This window comes from Babylonia areolata, chromosome 1 (genome assembly GCF_041734735.1).
Source record: "Babylonia areolata isolate BAREFJ2019XMU chromosome 1, ASM4173473v1, whole genome shotgun sequence".
Lineage (NCBI taxonomy): Eukaryota > Metazoa > Mollusca > Gastropoda > Neogastropoda > Buccinidae > Babylonia > Babylonia areolata.
Window position 1 is genome coordinate 62,985,774 of NC_134876.1, and position 16,088 is coordinate 63,001,861.

The 16,088-nt window shown below is 38.7% G+C and overlaps 1 protein-coding gene across 1 annotated transcript in view; it reads left to right on the top strand.

Annotated features, from left to right (window-relative positions):
* The first annotated feature begins 234 nt into the window (after positions 1-234).
* The window catches only part of LOC143285261 (mismatch repair endonuclease PMS2-like), a 30,940-nt gene continuing 15,086 nt past the window's right edge, over positions 235-16,088 (top strand). Inside the window, exons 1-15 of the mRNA XM_076592522.1 lie at positions 235-324; positions 2,201-2,343; positions 2,999-3,085; positions 4,040-4,142; positions 4,565-4,667; positions 5,536-5,705; positions 7,128-7,206; positions 7,632-7,729; positions 7,931-8,030; positions 9,174-9,258; positions 9,902-9,981; positions 11,006-11,075; positions 11,782-11,866; positions 12,810-12,840; positions 15,277-15,388. Coding sequence (XP_076448637.1) covers positions 242-324; positions 2,201-2,343; positions 2,999-3,085; positions 4,040-4,142; positions 4,565-4,667; positions 5,536-5,705; positions 7,128-7,206; positions 7,632-7,729; positions 7,931-8,030; positions 9,174-9,258; positions 9,902-9,981; positions 11,006-11,075; positions 11,782-11,866; positions 12,810-12,840; positions 15,277-15,388 — 1,429 coding nt within the window. The 5' untranslated portion in view covers positions 235-241. The remainder of the gene's footprint in view (positions 325-2,200; positions 2,344-2,998; positions 3,086-4,039; positions 4,143-4,564; positions 4,668-5,535; positions 5,706-7,127; positions 7,207-7,631; positions 7,730-7,930; positions 8,031-9,173; positions 9,259-9,901; positions 9,982-11,005; positions 11,076-11,781; positions 11,867-12,809; positions 12,841-15,276; positions 15,389-16,088) is intronic.

Consider the following 16,088-nt stretch of genomic DNA (forward strand, 5'->3'; position numbering starts at 1 on the left):
GGTGGCCTGTGCCAGGGGAGCAGACGATATTTCGGGAGTGTTTGATTTCGTTAACAGCAGTGTCAATACTTATGAATGTTCCACGCGAACATTCGTAGGATTTGTGAAACTGATATCGAAATAATGCTATTGTATTTAATGTTAATTTGTGTCTTGCTTCGTTTGAATGTTCAAAGGATATATCAAAATTCATATCAAAATACAACAACGATTACCCATGACCGCGGGAACAAACATAAACATGGCTGCCTCGGAAGAAAAGAGACAACCAACAGATGATAATATTTTGTTATCAGAATCTCTGGGTGAAAATGAATCTGTTAGGTAAATGCAAAATCGCACTTTGCTTTTGATGCACAACATCAAGACCTGGTTGGTTTTGGTGCATGTTGATGTCCAGTATACATTGTCATGCTTTTGTGTTGATGTCTGTGCCGATAATTTTTAATTTTTTTTTTTTTTCAAGAATGAGACTCGAGAGTTCATGGGGTTTTAGTCCATACATAATAGATTTGTACCAGTTATTACTTAACTCCCTATATTCTCTGTCTTTTTCAGTTTTCGGTGTCGGCTACCCCACTCCCTTCCCTCATAGGTCTCAGAGTCTGCCCCATAGGCATACATGGTGCAAATATATAACTCAAATGGTCTGTCTTCACAACAGCCTTCTTATTACATTCATGTGCTATACAGTTATATAATATCACAAACAGCATGGCTATATTTTGTTCTTGCTGGCACACGTATGTTTATGTGAGTGTATTTTGAGAGAGGTGGAGTTCAGTTGAGTTAAAGTGAGTCAGTCTCATGAGCAGTTTAGTATAAATTGCTTGCTTGGCTGCTTTCAGTGTGTGTGTGTGTGGTTTAGTAAAATGTTGCAGCTGTATACTTGTGTGGGGATGGAGCTTCCTGGGATGTTTGGTTGTTCACAGCCAGGGGTTGTCATTTGTATCCATGGTATATTATCATAATTTGTATTTCTTTTTCTTCTTTTTGTCACAACAGATTTTTCTTTGTGAAAATTTGGGTAGTTCTCCCCAGGGAGAGCACATGACTACACTGAGAGTGCCACCCATGTTTTTGTATTTCTTCCTGCCTGCAGTTTTATTTGTTTTTATTATCGAAGTGGATTTTTCTACAGAATTTTGGCAGGGAGAATCCTTTCGTTGCCATGGGTTGTTTTACATGCGCTAAGTGCATACTGCACATGGACCTAGGTTTATCATCTCATCTGAAAGATAGTGTCCAGACCACCACTCAAGGTCCAGTGGAGAGGACGACTGTACCATGATTCGAACCAATGCGCTCAGATTCTCTCGCTTCCTAGGCAGATACGTTACCTCTTGCCCATCACTCCACATGACTATTGACTGTAATGGCTGTAGTGTTACCTCAGGGCCATCACTCCACATGACTAATGACTGTAGTGTGCATTCCAATACATTTATATAACACCCAGCTTATCATTTGATACAGATGACTATCAGTATCACATAGCAATTATGTCAGAAATAGTTACTCTAGCTACTTGAACTTGAAAAAATCAGTGTTTAGGCCTTCTGGCCTTTACACGGTCTATACACTCCTACTGTTACTGTGGCATGCGTGGGTATTATAATGCCTACAAACTACCACAGACAAACTGGATCGTAGACAGTTGATTCTGCCTTTCCAAAAAGCGTCGAGCTTGCTTTTGAAACTGTTAACTGATAGGGCTGTGACCACTTCCTCAGGTAGGCTATTCCAGGTGTTCACGACTCTCTGGGAAAAGTACCAGCTGCATACTGCAAGCCTGCATCTACCCTTGGCTAGTTTCAGGGAGTGTCCCCTGGTGTCCTGACTGGTGTTTTGCTAGAGGCGAGGTCTGTCTGTATCATACAAACCATGTAGATACTTGTATACATCAATCATGTCACCCCGTTTCCTTCGGTGCTCTAAGCTTGGTAATTGCAGGTAGGCCAGTCTTTCATTATATGGTTTTTCTTTGATGCAGGCCAACAGCTCAGTGGCTGTACGCTGGACATCCTCAATGATTAAATTTACTTGTCTACAGCAGTATCATTATTCACAGAGTGTCATTTATTAATGATTGAAGTATTGTCAACTGAATTGTCTTTATTTATAAACTACATATCTCTTTCTTGAGTTTTTGTATATTGAGATTTCTGTCAAAATTGTGTATGAATTTTATGGTGACCAGTGTTGGGATGGATGCCGGATCCATCCAGGCCATTGACAAGCAGTCAGTGCACAGAATCTGTTCTGGACAAGTGGTGCTGACCTTGGCCACTGCGGTGAAGGAGCTGGTGGAGAACAGCATCGATGCTGGAGCTACCACTGTTGGTGAGCACAGTACTACTGTATGGGAGTTTGAACTATTTCATACTGATGTACCATTTGATTTGTGCAACAATGTTGTAAATTGGTTGTGCATGTTTTGTTACTGTATACTAGTGTAGTTATTCTTGCATTGGTCTAACTCAAGCATGTTTTCTTATGATTGATTTAGATCTGTGTGAAACAGATTGCAAGTGTTACTGATTTTTGAAGTGTTCAAAAACAAAAATAACCACACACATTTTTACACAACACACACACACACACACACACACACACACACACACACACACACACACACACTTTTGGAATGACATCCATATCACTGACAGTGAAAAGATGTTAAACTAAAGAACTAATCCATAGATACATAGCAGATGATCTATTGATCCAAGTTTCAGTTTGAAGCAGGCATGATTTGCAATGCAATGTGGACCATAAACATCAGTAGTAAATTTGTTACTCTAAATTTTTCAGTTTCACTTGTGTGTGAACACCAAGATTACCAAAGCTGACAACCATGTAATTTTCCCCAACATTAATTATTTTGAATTGAAAATTACAGAATGCATTACCTCATAAACTTTTATTGTATAAGAAAAGTCTTATATGTGGCTTAGTTTTTTTTATATTAAATTCAAAAAAATACTTTCCTTTTCAGATATCAAGTTGAAAGAGTATGGTAGTGAAAACATTGAAGTGACAGACAATGGATCTGGTGTGGAGGAAAAGAATTTTGTTGGACTCAGTAAGTTGCAAATTTTCTGAAGTTTTATACTGGCTTAAAGTTTGTGTATAATCAGGATTGTCTTTTTTTATCAAATCATTTTGGCTTTTCTTCTTCTTTGTTTTTTTCTATGGCATTTAATATTTGTGCATGTAAGTATTTCATTTTGAAACTTGTAGGTTGCTGTAATGAGGTATTTATCATAGGCATTATCCTCTCACCTGTAAAAATGTTTCTTTTTTTTAAAATAAAGTCTATGTATAGTATCCATAAACAGAATCTGCAGTTTGTTTAGGTGATGTTGACACCATGAACTGATATATTAGACATTAGCAACAAGTATGTTAAAAAAAAAAATTCTTGTCATTTGGAAACTATTGGCATTGTTGTTGTAGAACTTTTAATTGTGATTCTAACTGCTCTCATGAAGTTTAACCGTTCTTAGATTTTTTTTAATTTACTGTTTCTGTGTTGTTGTTCTTGGATGTGTCAGTGTGGTTTTGTTTGATCTCTTTGGATGCTGAAATATGTGTGCATTTCTCTTGAGCCTATATTTTGTGTTCGTGTTGTGACCATACGTAAATTTCTCCTAAGAGTAAGAGACAATAAAGTTTACTTGATCATGCAAACCAGCAGTGGATTCCACTGTGTGCAAAGCACACTGAATGAGATAGTTACAGGGAAGCTACTCTTTGAATACATGCAGGTTCAGGTGAGGCTGTGGTAATTTTTTGCAGAATTAGTGTGACCCTTATGAGGGAGTCTGGGACCCCCTGCAGTAACTGAAAAAGAGCTCCTGTGATCCCTAAGGTTTTTAACTTATCAAAAGCCCTGCCATCGATAGTTACTTCTATTGCTGAATTAAAAGCATGAGTTAAAAACAGCAACAACAACAACAACAACAAAAAGAGAGAGAGAGAAAAAATGATAACATCATGCAAAGAACTTGTAAAAAGTATTTCATGTCCATTTCAGCACAGAAGCATCATACTTCCAAACTGTCAGACTTCAACGATCTGATCAACGTGGAAACATTTGGCTTCCGAGGTGAAGCTCTCAGCTCCTTGTGCGCTCTCAGGTGAGTTAAAAATTATTGCTAGTGTGTTAGAAATATTATACAGTGTTAGTATGACTTTAAATGCAGTGAATAAATACATGAATTACAGGACACAGCTTGACTTTTCAGGGTTGATAAATATTCAGTGTAATGGATGAAGTGTGCGTATCAGAACAATTCAGTATTTTGAATTTCTGTATATTTAGAATGAACAAGTTTAAATTTGAGTGTATTAATATCTTCTATCAGTTTGAATGTGTTTAGTTGTAAGTGTGTGTGATGCTTTGATAAATACCATGAACATTGTTGTGAGTGAAATAAACGCTTACTGTTCAATAAAGGAGACAACAAGAGACTTGCTTTCTGCATCAGTTTTGATTTTGGATAGCTTATGTAACCTTTTACAACAATGCAATATGAATTATATGTGTGCCTTTGTTTAGCCACATGACAGTGACAACTCGACACAAGTCAGTTGCTGTTGGCACCAAGCTGGAATATGATGCGAACGGTCAGATTGTGTCCAAAACACCAGTCCCACGACAGGTAGGAGGCAATACCTGAGTCAGGAAGTTATTCCGAAGTGACTGTAAGCTTCTGTTGTTTTTGTGTGAGGCAGCAGTAAGATATATGTGGAAGTGGTTGTTGAGAGTAATATGTGTAGTGTGTGTTTGTGTGTGTGTGTGTGTAATTCTGCCTAATTAAACTTATATGCCTGTGAGACACACACACAAGTTACATATGCCATTGTGAGATGTGTGTGTGTGTGTGTAATTCTGCCTAATGAAACTTATATGCCTGTGAAACACACACAAGTTACATATGCCATTGTGAGATGTTTGTGTGCATGTGTGTGTGTGTGTGTGTGTGTGTGTAATTCTGCCTAATGATACTTATATGTCTGAGAGACACACACAAGTTACATATGCCATTGTGAGGTGTGTGTGTGTGTGTGTGTGTGTGTGAATATTTATATTCATATATATGTGGTGGTTAGGGCCTGGTATGTGGTAGAGAATAAGGTTTGTCTTTGCATTTCACTGATCTTGCTGATATTGGTGACACAAATTTTCTGTGATGAAAAAAATTGTTTTGTCAGCCCTTTACCCCATTCCACCCTTTCATAGAATGTGAAATCTGTCTTTTATAAAGTACATGAAATAGTTCATTGGAAAAAAAACAGTGGAGTAAATTACCAGTAAATACAACACTCAGTCACTGAATATTGTAGATAAGAATGAGAATGATTATAATGATAATAATGATAATAATAATGCTACAGCACAGTCTTTGAATAAATAGAGAGAAAAAGCTCAGTCATAAAAAAACCTGAAAAAAACAACCAAAACACACACAGAAAACAGTGCATATTGGTATGACCGTGAGCATGACAACAACCCTCTACCGTCCCCAGCAAGGGACAACGGTGTGCCTGCAGAGCCTGTTCCACACTCTACCTGTGCGGCACAAGGAGTTCCAGAGAAACGTGAAGAAGGAGTTCACCAAAATGGTGCAGGTCCTCAACGCCTACTGTCTCATCAACACAGGCATCAGAATCACCTGCTCCAACCAAACCAGCAAAGGGTTAGCGTACATGGACTGACATTTAACACCCCCCATCCACTAGACCTAGTCTGGGTGCGAGTCTTTCTGATGGTATGATAAACTGAGGTCCTTCTGTGCAGCATGCACTTTGTGCATGTAAAAGAACTATGGCAAGTAAAAGGTTGACCCTGGCAGAATTCTGTAAAAATTAACTTTGTTCATGAAACAAGTATGTTTGCAGACAAATTTTTTTTTTTTTTAATGGGCAGTGCTGCACTGCTGTGACAAGCTATCTTTAGGGAGATCAGCCCAAATTTCATACCTAGACAAATTTGTTATGACAAAAGTGCTACGACACAACACAATACACTCTGCTTTCACAGGGTATATTGGTTGATTGATGATGATGATATGAATACTGATATAGCATCTATCTTTGGTCAGAGGCAAACTTCTTAAGAGCTTAACAATCACAGTTCTTTTCGCAACAGGCTGCCTACCCAGGCAGAGCTGACTGACAGCTGCCATTGGGTGCTCATTCATTTCCATTTGGTTTCAGTCATGCACAAACTCACACACACACACACACACACACACACACACTCACACTCACACACATGTAACATTTTATATATGAATGACCATTTTGTATATTTACTCTGCCATATAGACAGCCATACTCCATTTTTGGTTGTGTGTATGCTGGCGGTGTTCTTGTTTCCATAACCCACAGAATGCTGACATGGATCTCAGGATCCTCAATATGCATATTTGATCTTCTGCGCACATATACAATGAAGGGGGTTCAGGTACTAGCAAGTCTGTACATTTGTTGACCTGGGAGATCTGAAGAATCTACACCCTTTAACCCACCAGCTGCAGCAGGGATTGAACTCAGGAAACTCGGTCAAGAATCAAGCACTCTAACCTTGTGACCACCACACCTGTCTGAAAAATACACTGAAAACAGGACTCTCTCAAACTTTGGTACAATTCACACACCTGTTTTCAATGAATTTTTCAGACTGTACATCTAGACAATTCATTACAGTTTATTTATTGTCCTAATATTAAGTGCATTTGTTTTAGTGATATTCAGATCAGCATATCATTTTTGACTGTGAGCTAATGACACACTACTAACATGAAAGTCTGTCGCCTGTAATCATTTGGGACAGTGATTTTTTTTGTTGTTTTTTTTGTTTTCTTGCATTCATTATCAATTGTTTTTCTTGTCAAATTGATGAATTCCCTATTACAAAATTCTCTCTCTCTCTCTCTCTCTCTCTCTCTCTCTCTCTCTCTCACACACACACACACACACACACATGTAATCATACATGCACACTCGTCCACCCACCCACACACACACACACACACACACACACACACACACACACACACACACACACATTTTCCTTTTAACAGAGTGTGTATGCTTTTCATATCTACCTTTTTCAGGAGCAGATCAACTGTTGTCACTACCAATGGTAACTCAGCCGTGAAAGACAACATTTCCAATATATTTGGTCCCAAGCAGGTATGAATGCAGTATGACTGGAGTAGTGTAGGTTATAGTAAGTTTTTAATGTAAATTGTTTTGTAAACAGATGATTGCATAAAGGTTACCTTAAAATTGAATCATGATGGTTTTCAGTGTACAACTCTTGGTTGAATAAAAGTCTTGCTTCAAAACATGGCACATTTGCATTGTACAGCTCTGGTTAGTACTATGAAAATGGTTTTATTTTGGTTATTAAATAAATAAATAAATGTTCACAATAAAGAGCATTTTGTACTGGAAAAAAAAGGTGTTTGCTTGAAACTGTACATCAGTCACAACAACAACAACACAACAACAACAACAACAAAATTCTTGACTGAAAATTTAGTAACTTTTCCCCTGACTCAATTTGCTCTGTTGCATGACTTTGGCAGAAGAAGGATAATGATACACACTTACAGTTGCAGAGCCTGTTGCCTTTCGAGCAGCACTCCCCAACGGAAGACGTGTGCACAGACTATGGAATCCAGTCAAACGCTAGTCAGTCTGATCTTTTCAGGTAGAGTGTCTGACTTTTCATAAGTTACTTCTACATGTTTACGAATGACCAATGTTAAGCGCTTTGATTTGTCTCTGCACAAGATTCGGGGTCATGTAAATACTTATAAATATATTGTTTTGTTATTATTATCATTCTTATTATTTCCCAGATTTTGTTCTGATTGTGTCCTGGACCACTGTTGTTTGCACCATGTTTCAGCATTGAAGGCTTTGTGTCCAAGTGTGAACATGGACAGGGTCGAGGGAGCACGGACCGGCAGTTTGTCTTCATCAACAGACGACCCTGCGATTCAACCAAGGTAATGTCATGGATGGACGTATTTCTGTATTATACAGATTTTAACGATTTTTTTGTTTGGAAATCTTTTTCCTTTTTTTCCCCTCTATTTCACTTTGTTTTGCTGTCCTGATATCACCTTGTGTGGATGGCTAGTTTAAGTTCAGTTCAGTTTCTCAGAGAGATGTCATTGCATTCAGCCTAATCCATATATGCTACACCACATCTGCTAGTCAGATTTCTGAACAGCAGTGTAACCCGCCGTGCTTAGTCAGGCATAGGGGGGAAAAAAAGCAGAGCCACAACAACAACAAAAAAAGATTATGAAATAAATTATAATGGTCTATAAATGATAGTCTAGGTAGGATAAATAATGATAAGTCTAGGCTGGCTAGACTATAAGTAACAGTGTCAAATGTCTTTGTATCATTATTAAAACCCTTTCACTGCCAAACTCGCTTTATGCAGCAGTTATGTAGAGGTCCCATGTTACTGAAGGGTGACCAGATCATGCGTCTGTTATCCATTAACCTACTGCTGTTTATGTTCAGTAGTAGGATAGGCTATATTTTCTACACTTCACATGGGAATCCCCAGCTATTCTTAGACACCATATTTTTCTGTGTTTAAAAATAAATTGATTGGCAGTGAAATGGTTAAGACAATCTCTTCAGTTTAGCGGATCCAGGATCCCGGCTGCAAACTTTTCAGTGTTGCAAAAATCAGTAACTCCCACCTGTGCAATGTCTTCGATCATTCTGCTAGCGTGAGGAAAGAATGTGAAAGTGGAAAGGTAAATTTTGTCTTTTCGTAGACTCCTGTACATATGCATTATTGAAAGTACATGATTGTAAGGGCATACTCTCAAGAAATTCATCTCTTTATATGTGACTCTCTCTCACTTTGCCTCTGTATCACACCACACACACACACACACACACACACACACACACACACACACACACACTGCGCGTGTGCGCATGCACGCACACATCTGGAATCTTTGAACTCTTGAACAGTGCAAGTGAAAAAAATTACAAATATCTAGATAAGTACCAAATCAATCCCACCTTCTACCTTTTTTTTCACCTGTATATAATCAGTCACTTGAATCAACCTTCACTGATGAAGGAATGTACTTCTGATACATCCCTGTGTTCTCCAGATATTGAAAGTGATCAATGAAGTGTACCACACCTACAACCGACATCAGTATCCCTTTGTCGTTCTCCTGATCTCCATGGCAAAAGGTAGGCTTAGATCAGCATCAGTGCATACCAAGTTCCATGCCGATTGCGAATTTGAGCGCCACATGTGTGTTTTCTGTGAGTGAGCATGTGCCAATATGAATGGGAGCATATGCTGTGTATGAGTATGCATATGTATAAAATGATATTGTCTAAGAATACATTTGTGATTCTGAGTACCATATTATTTTTGCATGAGGATGAGCATACTTGTATATGTGGATGCCTGAATGCATATCTGTGTGTGGGTTCATACATGTATATGTGCATGTGTACATTGGGTACATCTATGTTTATATATTTTAATCAGCCAAAATCTGTCCTTTAATTTGTTTTGTTTTGTTTGTGTGTGTGTCCTTATTTTTCCTTAAAGACTTTTGGTGTTAGAACAAAAATTAATTGCATTGGATATTTCTTGTCATTTTGATACAGGATGATTTGTTATTGTGTTGTGTTCTTTTTCTCTTTCCTGTATAGTCTTATTCATATGAGCGTGTGAATGCCAGTATTTTTCTCTCTTTATTTTGTCTTGTTTATCATGTACATCTGTCAAAAGATATGAATTTTATCAAGTTCTCTGCCTCTGGCCCTAGTCTTCAGTTAATTTTTTTTTAAAAGCCCTCTTTTTTTCTGTGTTCTTTCCCAGAGTCTGTAGATGTTAACGTGACGCCAGACAAGAGGCAGATATTTATGGAAGGAGAGAAAATTCTGCTGGCAACAATCAAGGTAAATAAATCACTGAACTTCAAGCCTGGAGATTTGCACTGTTGGTTTTATTTGGTGCAAAATGATCACTGAAGTATTTGTTGACGCTTCATAGGGGGGTGACACACCAGTGCTTGTTCTGAGTGTATTTTTGTTATCTTCAACTTGTCTTTGTTAATCAAATAATGTTTAGTGTTTTTGTGTTTGAGTAATTGTCAACTTTTGTTTTGCTGCAGCTGGTGTTATTTCTCTTTATTAGGTATAAAGTTAATCTTTTCTTATCTTAACACTCCACGTTCATTGCAGAACTAATAGAATGGATTTACCTTTGTCAGTCACCCCTTTTTTTTTCTTTTTCTTTTTTTTTGTTTTTTGTTTCTTTCTTTCTATATTCCTTTCTCTCTTCCATCTTCCTTGTTTTTTTCTCTACTTGCTGTATATCTCAAGGGCTGATTGGTGTGTGGTGTCTGTCCGTAGGTCATGTATCTGTTTCTCTGTTTTTTTGTTTGTTTCTTTTTTCATTCCTTTTTTTCTTCCTTCTTCCTCCATTTTGATCTACTTGCTGTATATCTCAAGGGTTGAGTGGTGTGTGGTGTCTGTCCGTAGGTCATGTATCTGTTTCTCTGTTTTTTTGTTTTTTTGTTTCTTTCTTTTTTCATTCCTTTCTCTCTTCCTTCTTCCTCCATTTTGATCTACTTGCTGTATATCTCGAGGGTTGAGTGGTGTGTGGTGTCTGTCCGTAGGTCATGTATCTGTTTCTTCGGTTTTTTTGTTTGTTTGTTTCTTTCTTTCTTCATTCCTTCCTTTTTCCTTCCTCCATTTTTATCTACTTGCTGTATATCTCAAGGGTTGAGCGGTGTGTGGTGTCTGTCCGTAGGTCACGTATCTGCTGCTCCCTATTTTGTTTTTTGTTTGTTTGGTTTGCTGTCGTTGTTGCTTTCAAGCAGATGTGTAGTGCATGTGGATCAGTCACACACCTTGGTGCCTTCTTGAACCTGACACTGTTTATTTTTTGTGTGTGCAAATTGCTGTTGTTTCATTGCAGACCTCATTGATAAAAATGTTTGAACCCACAACATCAGTGCTAAGAGTCAACATGGTGCCCCATCAGTCAGGTAATAATAATAATAATGATAATGATAATAACAATGATAATCATGATGATGATAATAATAATAACACTAATAATGATAATGATGATAATTTCCATTTATATAGCTTTTTCTTTGTAGCTCTAAGTACATTTAACAATACATGTGGCTTGAATAAGGTACAGGAATATAAAGAATATATTAAAGATATAAATTCCCTTATACTATTTTAAAGCAGTGTAACATCACTCACAATACACAGCTCACCTTCCTTCACAGACACGCACACACACGCACACACACACACACATGTACACACACGCAAGCACCCACCCACTCACCCAGGCACACATGCACATATGCACGCGCGCACACACATACACACTCCTGCTGTATCTATCTGCTTCACTTTCCTTCCATATACCTCTCTTCATACTCTCCCTTCTTCCGGTGAAAAGCTCTTAAAACTTCCAATATGCAAAATGAAGACAATTGTGACACGTGGTTTTAGTTTCACTGCCCCCAAACTATGGAACTCGCTGACTCAACTCGGTGAATTTAGAATCAGTCTCAGGAAGTACTTATTGCCCAAACGCTTGACACCTCTTCGAGACTGAAACTGACATGTAAAGTGTGCATAACAGAAATGCTTCATCATGATCTTTTTTTTCTTATATATATATATATATATATATATATATATATATATATATATTATGTTTTATTTCAGGATCTAGTGGGAGTGTTAGTGAATCTCACATTTTAGTGGATGACTCTTCTGTTTCTGGTTCTCCATCACAGTCGTCACCAAACAAGTAAGTATTTGATTCATATGTAAAAAAAAAAAAAATTACAGTGCTCTGGGTTAAAAAAATATCCAACAACAACAAAAAACAGAAAAAAACCCTTAGAATATTGATTAAGAATTTTGCCTTAAAAAAACAAACAAAACAAAAAAAACAAAACAAAACTGTGATGAGATTTGTCGCCAACAAAATTATGTAGTGAACTCCGGTGAAGTTGAGGTTAAGGACCTCTTGGCAAGCCCTTAAGGTCTGGTTTTGTTGTAAATTCTGCTGTGGCAGGCGGATAGATATAAATGGTAGCGGGAGAAGCAAAGATGGGTGGTGCTGCATGCGCTCTCCCAAGGGAGAGCAGCCTGAATTTCATACAGAAAAATCTGTTGTGACATGAAAACAGCACAGTGCAGTGCAGAGCAATGCCTCTCAGAACATGGTCAAAGGCAGAGTAACAAATAATCCACTGCTCTCAGCTTAACATAAACTTACAGTTGGACCATTAGCAAAGGGACAGCTGTGTGATGAATGGTTTCTCCACTGCATTGGGAATTCATTTACTGCTCAAGACTATAACTCTCAAATTAGGAGGCAAAATTGCACTGACTCTTAGTGCTGCAGCCTTGGGGGCTAGTCAGCCTTTGGTGACCATCCCAGCCCTTTTATTTTGCTGAGAGTGTGGGAATGTAACTTGAGTAAGACACTCTCCAATGTGGTTGAATTCTAGCCCAGGTAGCTGGGACAGCAGTTGCCTCCTATGCTGTTCTGATGGTCAATGTTGAATATGATTGACTATGATATATTTTACACTGATGTGCTTTTCATTCACCTTGCCAGAGCGGTTTGTGATACATCCATAATGTGTGTGGTTCAGCAATGAATCATAGGTTTGTGCTGTCCATTTTGGAAAAAAAAACACCATGTATCCATTGCATAGCAGTGCTCTGTTTCATGCTTTCAGATATTCCAACAGCTCACTAAATGGTGTAAAGGTATGTTGGGTTTTTCTTGTCTTTTTCTTTCTTTTTAGATATAATTTCGTTGATGTTTCATACAAGGGAATAAATCTGTTACTGTTGTATAATTTTAAATTCTGATTGTACATGTTTTAGTGTTTTATTTGTGTGTATTTTTATTGCATTATGACTGTATTATAATTGTATTTCGGTTATGTTGGATGCCCCAACTATTTATTATCCAGACTTCAGAGTCCAAAACCATGCTGCACAGCTGCTCTTCTATTCACATGAATCTGCTCATATTCCTCCTCACCTTGATTCCCTCCACTGGTTACCTGTTGAGAAAAGAATAGATTACACACTCTCTCTGTCCTGTGCTACAAATTTATGAATGGCATGGCTCTCACTTTTTTGAGCTTCTAGAAGCATTACTACATTCTATCTCACCAGCTCCAGTCTTCAGGTGATGACTGTCTTAACTCACTCGGGACGACAAGTTTTCTCCCTTGCTTTTCCCCACAGACAGCCCATTTGTAAGGGTTTGGAAAAAAATTAGAAAAAATACTAAATACTGTGTAAGAAAATGAAACTTTCAGAACTGGTTTATTACGTGTTGAGCTATTACATATAAAAAATTTTAAAAAATCAAATTTCCCATGTTATTTTTACAGTTTTGCCATATGTAGAAAATACTGTCAATTTTTCACCCCGAATCACCATACCCATGCTCGCTTTCTGCATTAAATTCGCTTTCTTCTTCATCATTATCCACCTCTTCAATGTCCGACCCTTCAGTTTGTAGCATTTCAAGTACTTCGGCAACCCTAAAACGTTGCCATCACTGCCTTGTTCGCTTCACAACATTCTGAGAAGAGCCCGCTTTGCTAACAGGCTGGCACACGAGCAGACGACTGGTCAGTGACTTTGTCAGCGTGTGTGCGAGACAGGCCACACAATCCAGGCTGACCAATCATACTGTTCAATTGTGGAGTGACCCAGAATAGCGCACTCTGCTTGGCTAATCACAAAATCATGTGTACAGCATGTGATGGAATTTTACTTTCGGAGAATGCTATTCCATTCCTTCGTCCGAATCCGAATATGTTTTGTGTAGGAATGCGTGAGCATTCCTTCGTCTGGAGAGAGTTAAAAATTCCCTCCTACAGAACAGATCTTCCTCATACAACACACTTTCATTTCCTGTCTGCAATGCTATTTCTTACCCTTCTTTTAAAACCTCTTTGAAAACTCATTTATTTCCAGCCATTCAAATCAGTAACCAAGTTATTGTGTTCACTTATATTTTTTAGTTTGATTTGATTTTTTGTTATTTATTTAAACGTGCACATGTTCATATACTTTGAGTGGCCAAGATATGCTTGTGTGTGTGTGTGAGTGTGTGCCTACATCTTGTGTGGAGTGAGTGTAGGTTTGTGGGTTGAGCTTGGAGTGGGAGGATTTGTGCATGCAGGTGTATTGCATGTGTTTTTAGTATGTATATGTCATTGTGCTTTTCATTGTAAACGTTTGGGTCTTTTGTATCATTAGATTGGGCGTACCGAATGTCATCTTATTATGATTAGTAGTGGTAGTATAATTGTTTATATTACCATTGTATGTCTTTGTCAGTATTGAGTGTTGAAACAAGGTGCGGAAATTATGTCTGCTTTTATGATTGTGTGTATTTTAATTGTATGTGTTGATTGAATGTTTTGTCTTTTTAGTTAATCAGAAAAAGAAAGCAAAGTGTGATCAGTAAGTGAAGTATGTCTGCCATAAACATTGTCCATAGCTCTTGATACTCTTGATGTGAGGCAGACGTCTAAAAGCATGCCTTATTACATTGTAGGAATGCACCCCTGACCATGATACTGAGTTGTATGGAGGACCAGGGATTTCACAGTTACTTTCTGGGCAAACTAAACTGAAACTTTTAAACAGAGATAGGGGGTTGTTTGATCACACTTGGGGCAAGTTCCTATCAGAGTCTTAGGTATTGACCGATTCATGGTGGATATGGTAGTGGTCTCCATTCTGGAGTGGACACTCAACTTAATCTGGTTCCATGACAGCTATTGTTTTGGAATTTTTTTTTTACATCAGTCAGTGTTGTAGGAGCTGGTGCTGTCTTGCATAGGTTGACTCATAATAGGCACTATTTAAGACCACCAAAGTGACTCCGCAGCAGTGCACTGTCTCCTCTGGTGTGTGGACTCCTGGCAGCCTAACATCAACAGTTCCCTGTGGACTGCTGGCTCTGAGGTGGACATGGATGAACCCAGGTGTGGCTGTGTGGGAGGGGACTCAGAAGGAGTGGTTTGGGAACAATGCTGGTGAATCAGTGCAGGTGTTGGGGTGGCAACAAACAAAAAAAAAGAAAGAAATAAAGAGGAAAGAAAAGAAAAGACATGGTGTTCTGTACATGAATGTGTAACAGTTGCGTGTAATACAGGTATGTGTATGTCTCAGGATGGGGCTCTGAGCAGCCTGGCTCGGCTGAAGCGATCTTTCTCCAGCGCCTTTGACAGGACTGACCACAGTGCTTTGTCCCCACACACCACTCCCAGCCAGCCTGACAAACGTCAGTCACTGTGTCTTTCTCCCACATTTTATACACAATAGCTTTCAATACCAATTTTTCTGGGGGAGGGGGGGGTTGTTGTTGTTGGTTTTTTTTGTTTTGTTTTTAGAATTGTGTTACGAAAGACCAGTTTAACCATCACACACACATACAGACACTCAGATGCGTACGTTACTGTGCGTCCCACAGACGCATTATGCCTCAGTCAGCAAATTTACTCATGCAGGCACGCATGTTTAACCCGGAGAGCACGATGAGCCACGATCGTGGCTTTCCCGGTAAAGTGCGATGGGCCACGATCGTGGCTCTGTTTACATAAGGTCCGACATCGTACGGCTATGCTCGGCAGCCTTCGTAAAACTGCCTCGTTCTGGTGTTACTGCCTCCCTGCTTGTGTTTGCACAAACTTTGACCGAGTTTATAAGTCCAGATCTTCGTATTTTTTGTAAACAATGAGTGACACTGAAGTTGACAAAGCTCAGGAAATGAGTGACCTTGTCACTAGCGATGATTCATTTGCTGACAGGGAGTCTGGTGAAAACGGCTTTGTTATTTTGACACTTGGGCATGCTGGCTTGCTTGTTGTTCATTCAGTTTTGTGTCTCCAGCCACAAAAACTGGGGGGTGGGTGATGGGGGTGGGGAGGGGTGGTAAAGTGGGTTAGGCATGGGTTTATTGCGATTTCTTGACCAAATCAAGC